The sequence below is a fragment of the Gavialis gangeticus genome, unplaced genomic scaffold (genome assembly GCF_001723915.1).
Source record: "Gavialis gangeticus isolate Ggan-Ray unplaced genomic scaffold, GavGan_comp1, whole genome shotgun sequence".
NCBI lineage: Eukaryota > Metazoa > Chordata > Crocodylia > Gavialidae > Gavialis > Gavialis gangeticus.
Genome location: NW_017729033.1, coordinates 67,800,049 through 67,808,295, shown reverse-complemented (window position 1 = coordinate 67,808,295; position 8,247 = coordinate 67,800,049). Strand labels below are relative to the sequence as shown.

General features: G+C 41.6%; 1 protein-coding gene across 1 annotated transcript in view; it reads right to left on the bottom strand.

The window, feature by feature from the left end:
- LOC109303648 (coiled-coil domain-containing protein 110-like) overlaps positions 1 to 7,739 on the bottom strand; it is a 58,741-nt gene extending 51,002 nt beyond the window's left edge. Inside the window, exons 1-5 of the mRNA XM_019525857.1 lie at positions 7,559 to 7,739; positions 5,874 to 5,926; positions 3,731 to 3,796; positions 2,628 to 2,738; positions 4 to 1,625 (exon numbers count right to left, since the gene is read on the bottom strand). Coding sequence (XP_019381402.1) covers positions 4 to 1,625; positions 2,628 to 2,738; positions 3,731 to 3,796; positions 5,874 to 5,926; positions 7,559 to 7,724 — 2,018 coding nt within the window. The 5' untranslated portion in view covers positions 7,725 to 7,739. The remainder of the gene's footprint in view (positions 1 to 3; positions 1,626 to 2,627; positions 2,739 to 3,730; positions 3,797 to 5,873; positions 5,927 to 7,558) is intronic.
- Positions 7,740 to 8,247: the final 508 nt, after the last annotated feature.

Here is an 8,247-nt window from a genome sequence, read left to right as displayed (position 1 = left end):
TGCAATGTCATTTCAAGGTTAAACTTTTTTTCTTTAAGTAACTGCACTGATTGAAGAAGAGTCTCCTGTTCAGATTTTGTTATGTTTTCTTTTTCTTTCAGTTGCCTTATTTCAACCTGATTTTGTACAAGTTCTTTTTCAAGTGAGGTTTTTTCTTGTATAAGCTGGGCTGTTTTTGTTTCTAGTTTCTGATTTGTTTCTCGTAAGACCAAAGATTCCTTTTGCAAAGAATCCAGTACCACAGTGTGTTTATCTTTTTCAGCAGTAGCAGCGATCATCTGTTCTTGTGCTTCCTGATTCTTAATTTTAAAGTCGTCTAATGCTTTCCTCATACATTGGTTTTCAATACAGAGTTGGCTCCTCTCTTCTTGGAGAGTTTTCTTTTGGTTCTGAAATTCTTTACATTTTCGTAACAACCTTTTCACTTCTTTAATACATTCCTTGCTGTCTTCTTCTGATTTAACTAATCTGACTTTCATGTTTTGCTTTTCTACAGCCAGAGCTTTAATTTGCTTTTCATATTTTGAGTTTTTTTCTCTCAGAGACTGTATGATAACAGTAAGATGTTTCACGTCTGCCTTGAAAGTTATGTTTTCATTCTCAAGCTGCAGCATTTTATTTTGCAAGTGTTCAGAATATTTAAAGGAATTTTGTGACACTTCAATTTTTTCAGAGTACTCTGACGCAGGTTTGATTTCACTGAATTTAGGATTTCCAGGGTCTAGTATTCTTTGGCTTAGTATGTGCAGTTGGTCTTCTTTTTCTCTCTGCAGTTGTTCTATGTGATCAAGCATTTGTAACTTATCCTTTATAGTTTTGGAAAAGACATCGAACTGGAACCCTTCAACGCCATTGTCAGTACTATAAAATTCATTTTTGTTTTTGCTTTCAGCTTCTTCTTGGGTACTGCATGTACTTTTAAGGGCAAAAGTCCATAAGTTTTCATATTCTGATTCTTTATTAAATTCTTTATCAAGATTTAGATTATTTCCTTGAAGAGAAACCAGTGTAATATGTGATTTGTCTACTGTTTCTTCAGGTTTTGAAATTTCTATTGATTTTGAGTCCTCACTTAATTTTTTGGAAGATAAAAACAGAGTTGATATTTTGGGCTCTTGTTTTAGCATATATTCAGAATCATTATATTGACTATAGGAAACATTCTGAAGTTCAGATGCATGTCCTAGTTCCTGTCCATGAGGCTTTTGGAGTTCTTCTTTCAACTGGTTGGTAGAATAGTTAAAGTCTGTTAAATGAAGTTCATCGTTATATTTGAGGAAAGTCAAGGGAGCTTTAGGTTCATCCAAAATTAATTTATCATTAGCAGGAGTAATAGTTTCAGCTTCTATACTAGTGCAAGGTAGAAAATATTTAGGTTTGGCAAAATCCTTCAAAAAATATTCATTTTTTAGAGTATTCATGGTTTTGATTTCATTTGGTCCTAATGGTTTCTCAATCTTTCCTGCTGTTAAAGTTTTTAGTGAAATCTGATGAGAAATATTTACATCACTGACCACATTTCCAAGGAAAATATTAGAACTTGCCTCCAGGGGCTGATGGGTGCAGAGTTTCTGATCGTACTGAAATTCCTTCATAGAAAATGGTGATTGTGGACTCTCTGTAAACTAGAATAACCCAATAATAATCATTCTATAAAGACTGTTTACAATTCTCGAGGCAAAAGCCAGCCAAATGGTTGCCAAGTTTATGATACATCACGTAGAACTAGTAGAGATTATATATACTAATACTATTACTCTCTCTAACGTAAGGAAAGGAAAATGAGTAAGAACAGATTTGAGTATGTCAATAAATTTAAGAAACTATATTATGAGCCATAATTCATTTGTTTTCTTCCTGGAGTCTACCAATATTTGTTAAGATGCTTAAATGTTTTTAGACGGCAAACATTTGTATCAGAACCTAGAGAAGGTTGTTTTAGAAAAAGGGCCTATTCCATGGCCTGTTTTTTCCAATGACCCTTATCAGGATTGGAATAAGCTAAAGTACTGACTTAGCCCACTGAGTTCCCTAGGGACATTTGCAGCTGGGGAAAGACTAGTTAACTAGTGAGCTAAGAGTCTTTTGAGGTCAAATGTCCGCTCATGCCTAACAGCTTATTGGACCAGAATGGTTAGGGAACCCACAGAACCCATGACAATCCTGTAATGCAACCAGGATTTGGTTCTGAGTCTATGTAATGGTTTACACATCATGCTACAGAAGTAAATCCATCTATCTGACCATCCCACCTCATTTACTTTAAAAGGAGTTGTTCACTGAATAGAATCTAGGGCTTCAACATAGTTTGGATGACCTGGTTAAAGTCTTATATACAACAAAAAGGAACAGAGCTTTCACTAGATTGGAGAAAAGCCTTGTTAAGTCTCTCAGCCTGGCTTTATCTTCCCAGTTGACTTAAATAACAGTTCTTTTAAGACAGAATTATGGTGATGTCATGTAAATATATATTTTTAGTGAGGAAGTTTTTGTGGCTTCTTTTCATGTACAGAATAACCCTTAGCTTTGGTTACAGTGCTTTATAGCAAACGGAATTATCAAGAACAGCAGTCCAGCACAATCTTTTTATATATAACTTCTTCAGCAGTAAGGATAAGGTAACGTACCACAGGTGTTTTGGCAGGTGAACTAGTCATCAGAAACTCTTTTGAGCTACCCTGTGAAGTTTTCACATCAACTACATTCTTGTTCAGTATTTCACTGATTTCAGACTGTACCTGAAAAAGAGAAGTATTAAGACTGTTTTTCTTTCAAAGACATACATGAAACCATACATGCAGAAATATTTCATTTTTGGAAGATAACTTGTCAACAAAGGGTTTGTTTTTCTCCTCACATGAAAGATAGGTTAGACAGCAGTGCACTGCTTTGCCCTGACATATGAGAATGAAAATTGTTAATTGCACTGCAACTACCCTTGAAAAATAAAATTAAGTGTATATGTAAGTCTGTGCAGCACTGGAGTCTTAGATTTTTACATTACAAAATGAGGTACAATTATTGAAAGGGCAGAAAACTGTTCCTGTAATAGTGGCTCACTATCTGGGGGATATGGCAGTTTAAAACTACAGGATGGATTCTGCTTTTGCTTATGCTAATGTAAGTCAGGAGTAACTTCTTTGAAGTCAATGGAGTAACTTCTTTATGCCAAAGCAAATGAAAGAAGAAACTGATCCTGTCTCTTTTTCTATGTCACCATTTCCTTTTCCTACAATGGCCTGTTTTCAGGTACTGCTTGTCAATCAGATCCTACAGTGACTGGAGCAGTACAAAGTCATAGACAGACAGAATAAACTACTTTCTGGTGATCACCATACATTAAATTTATATAAGTGCACATTTAACATGTACAGTAAGCTCAAAATAGCAATAGTAAGCCAAATGTTGAATTGGCTTGCTTGGTCCAGTGTTTTGGATAAAATATATTTTGGCTCTTGACAATACTTTGTATCAATGGCTATGTGTATTTACTTTATAAGACTTAGGAAATTCATTTTCAGCAAATCAGTGTAACTTCTGTTTTTTTAATAAGCACCTATTATTAAAAAGCTATTTTATTTTATCAAGTTTTGGCAAAATAAAGATGTGTTTGATTTTTTTGCATTAGTTAAAATACTAAGGACAGAATCTAAAAACTAGGAGAGTATGCTGAGTTTTAGATCAAAGTTTTTTTCCCTTATTGTATATATACTTTAGGTTCTGCTTTTACCATGTTAACATTCTCCAGAGTCTGTTGCCGAAGTGCCTGAAATGAATCCAGCTGTTGTTGAAAGATCTAAAAACAAAAAAGTTAAGAAGGTTTTACACATCAAGATGAGCTGGCAAAATTCTCCCTATCATTTCCCCTTCCAGTTCAGTCCTGCCAGTTTCAATCTGGCCTCAGTAACTAGCCATTTAAGCTAAGTACAGACAGATAAAAGCCTGAGGCTGAATTGACTCAGTCTTTGTAGGTTAGTCTAAGCTAACAAATAAGCAAATGAACAGACATTCACTTTTGATTCAGGAAATGCAGCCACATTCCTGCAGTAGCTCAAGACAGAAGCCAGGGGGCACTATAGCACAGTTCTCTAACATGTAGCCAGCATGGGCTGTGTGTTTGCTTCCTCTTCCTATTGCTCCTGAGGTCTCTAGGATTTGCAGTCCAGACGTACAGTAGGAGGACTCTGGAGGTTTGCTTTCATTTCCTCTTCCTGCTGCCTCTGGGATTTGTAGTCTACAGTCACAGCCAGCACTAAATAAGCAGGGCAGGGCAGCTCTGTACTTGGGAGAAGAGAAATTTACCCCCCCTCTCTGGCTCCAGCCCCCAGCAAGGGTTTACCTGGGCGGGAGGGGGGGGGCAGTGGGCCAGTTCTCACTGTTCCAGCTAGGGAGCAAGAGGGGCAGGGCCAGTCCTGCTTTCTGGAGCAGATAGCCCAGCCTAGCCAAGGGCTGCAAAATGTTGGGATGCTGGAAGATTGATTTAACTTAAACAAGGAAGAGGTCTGGGACAGAAGTTGCATAAACTGGTTTGACCCAAGTCAGTTAAGTCTGATACTACATTCAACCAGGTTTACCCTAAACTGATTTCAGCCGTTTTGAAACTGGCTTATATGAGCTGAACTTCTATTCTGTTACAGGTTTAAACCTGTTTTTCACCATTTAAACCAGTTTATATGTAACTTCTTTCTCTAGCCTCAATGGCTAGTTATTGGTGTATTTGAAATTATTTGTGGGTTCCAGTATAATTCTTAGTATGTAGTTAGCCACAACACAAAATTGCCATTACAGTTAATATTAACCAGTATCTCACTGTCAGGGTGAGCAGTGAGGCTTGAGGAATGAACTCCCTTTTCACTTCTAGAGATGATCTCTCAAAATCAAAACTAGGCATATTGGTAGTGCAGTATATGGAAGTTCATGCTGCCTATAATCTATACCGGGTGATAAAAAGGGAATATAACTCTTCTGCTCCATGAAACCACCATTACCTTTCCCAAGATCTAAAAAGATTTGAAAGAAAAAGAATATAGTGTATGTCCTGCTGCACAGAATGCAGAATTCTTTTTTGATATTAATCTCAATTTAATTCCTTTGCATCTGGTAAAGAAAATGTACAGGTATGTGGCAAAGTATTCCTAATTTCCCACCCTTTTTGCTGTGGATGAAAGGGTAAAATGAGGGAAAGAGACACTGTATCTATGACATGGTTTAAATAACCTTAAAACAAGGTACAGACTATCACTTTTTTTTTTAAAGGAGAACTTCAGTTGAAATGCTGGGGGGTTGCAAACTGCAGTTAGTCTTAAATTCTATCAGCAAACTGAACTTCTTGTAAAACAGCAATAAAATAATAGCTTTTATTGGGTGCCATTAACTCTACACACAATTATGGATGTATTGAAACAAATAAACAATGGAGTCACATATATTATACTCTAACTTGTGCATTCTTTGTGAAAGTAGAAGAGATCGACTGAATGTTAATGATGTGGGCTAGTGAGCCTGTGGTGTGGGCTAGTGAGCCTCTGATGCTTGCAACTGTTGTAGCCCTACGATAAGGCTTCTTTAATTATAACTGGTAGCTTGGTCTGTTCCTGCTGCTGAGGCATAGGGCATAAGATACAAGCCAAGTCGTTGGGGGCCTCTCTGCTGTCACATGATTAAACAGGCAATCTAGTGGAGAGACTTATTAGACAGTCAGATAAATATACGGTGGTGAAATCCTGCTAGGCAAATATGAATGTCCCTTTTTTAGGTCTGGTTGCTTTAGTAATGTGTAATTCCCATGCCTAATTCTTATGCATTTATCTATGGTGAAATTAAACTTCAAAAACTTGTGGTGTTTAGTTTTAATCAAAACCAAAATAACTTACTTTTAATGCTGATTGTGGCTGGATTTGAATTTCTGTTCCTGATGTATATTTATCTAAAAATAAAAGCAAGAAACCTTCAGTTATAGCACCTACAGTTCACTAGCAGACATGAAAAATCTCTAGACAAATACCACTGTGATAGAGGAACAAAATCACCTCTGCACTGGGCCTAGGAATGAGGACAAATGGCTTAATGTCCTTTACTATTTTAAACTTGGTTTGGGGATGGGGGGAGGAATGGGTATTTTACTTCCTGGTATAGGACAGGAATGATACAACTATGATTTGAGAATGGTCTGGTTGTTTCCATGTGAAAAAAAGTTCCCAACACAGGATGATGAAAGCAGGGAAAGGTGAGAGATGTGTCCCAGGTCACACCCCTCCCAGAAATGCTATCAATCCTACTTGCTCTTAGACCACGGGTGGGCAATTATTTTGGGTGGAGGGCCGCATACTAAGTTTTGGCAAGCCATTGAGGGCCGCATGACAGGCAGCCAGTGGCAGATAAATATTAATTTTCTAATTTTTTTAGGGGCCCCGCAGGCCGGATAGAATAGGCTGGCGGGCTGCATTTTGCCCACCCCGTCTTAGACAAACTAGAGAGTATGTCAGCTGATTTCTGTAGGGTCCCTTCATTCAGCTGCATGCTGCTGATGCAGGAGTGTAACTGAGGAAGAAGGGTAAGTGAGGCATCTGCCCTGGGCTCTGTCATAGAGGGAGCACCAGACTGCCCCCCTCCATTTTTGCAGCTCAGTCACAGCAGGTGAACCCAGACATCAAAGCCAGGCAGTCCCTATACCCAGTAGTGTGCATGGGGGACAGGTCAAGTGGAATGGCACCCACCTGGGATTTTTGCCACAGGAGGTGCAGTAATGTACTGTGGGGGGCGGGGCGGGAAGACATGGGAGCAAACAAGGCACCAGGAAAAGCCCCATGGGAGCCTGCACTATGGAGCTATTGCAGCTGAGCCCTGCATGCTGGCTGCAGCAGCTCTCCGTGGCTGTCCCTGGTGCCTTGTTTGCTTCCCACTGCCTCCACCTTACGTACTCCACAGGGCACATGGCTGCCAGGCCTTCTAAGGCTGTGCTGTGCCTGCTATAGCAAAGACTTTGGGGTGGGGGGGAGGGAGAATTTTGGTGCCCTTGGCTGAAGTTGGCACACACCAAACTTGTGTTTCAGCTGCAGCAGCAGCTGCCAGTGCAGCGAGAGCCAGGGCAAGTAACACCCCACCAGGTTCTCCGGTGTTCGTCAGCGCTCTACGCAGGGCACTGTGGGAGCTTGCTGGGCCTGTGCAGGAAACAGGAGAATGAAGGGGGGGAGTGGCACAGACTCATCTCCTGAGGAGCATGCTCTCATGTCCCTTGATAAAAGCTTGCCTGTTTCACTCTGCTCTGGGAGGAATGTCACCATAGAATCGTGGTTCCCAGTCTTTCTTGGCTGGGGCCTCACTTGCAGGCATGTGACCCAACATTCATTCACCACAGCTTGTGCCTCCAGTTCTGATCTAACATCACAGCACATTATGGTATGGGGAATGTGATGACATCACAGCACATTCTGTTGTAAGTATGTGATGACATCATAGCTCCTCAGTGTCGGGATGCAATGGCATCATTGTATCCTGGCATGACATCGCAGTGCACGATGGTGCCTTCCTGGATCTGGGGCAAGAAGATGGCTCTCACCTGGCTGCACCTGTTCACAGCCTGGCAGGATCCCAGAGGCAGTGGTGTCCCCGGCTGGGTCCGACTCCTCCTGTGCCACACAGCCATCCTCCGAAACTGCGTCCGCCCACGCCACTTCTGGACATGTCCGTGTATGTGACTTGCGGTACCCGCCCCCTAGCCTCATCCCGTGCCGAGCCCACCTGCACCCACTCCCAACTGCGGCTGCCACCTGAGCAGCGCTCAGCTTCTCTGCGTTGCTAGGCAACGATTGTGTGTAGGCGGCAAGGCCAGGCAGGCACCTCCGCACTCCCAGTGTTGGCAGTGTACACCAGCGCCCCCTGGGGGCCAGGAGGGACGCTGTCACCCAGTGAACAGCTGGGGCAGTGGCACCTCCTGGCAGGGCCTTGAGACCCAGCAGGGTTTGCTGGAGGGTTGTGCAGTATAGACGTGCCCATGGAGCAATGCAGCACACCATTTTGCAGTGCACTGGGGGCACAAGCCCCATCCTCCCCCTCCAGAAAACATGGCAGCTCTTACCCGCTGCAGACCCCAGGGAAACTGTTGGGGAGCAAAACTGAGGCACGGGATAGGTCTGATTATAAGTGTTTTCCCCCTCCCCAAGAACCATGGGAATCCCAGGCTACTTACCTGCAAGGTTGCCCTAGGTTTGGGGGAAAAGGATCTTAATGAAAAGATGACCCTGGCTG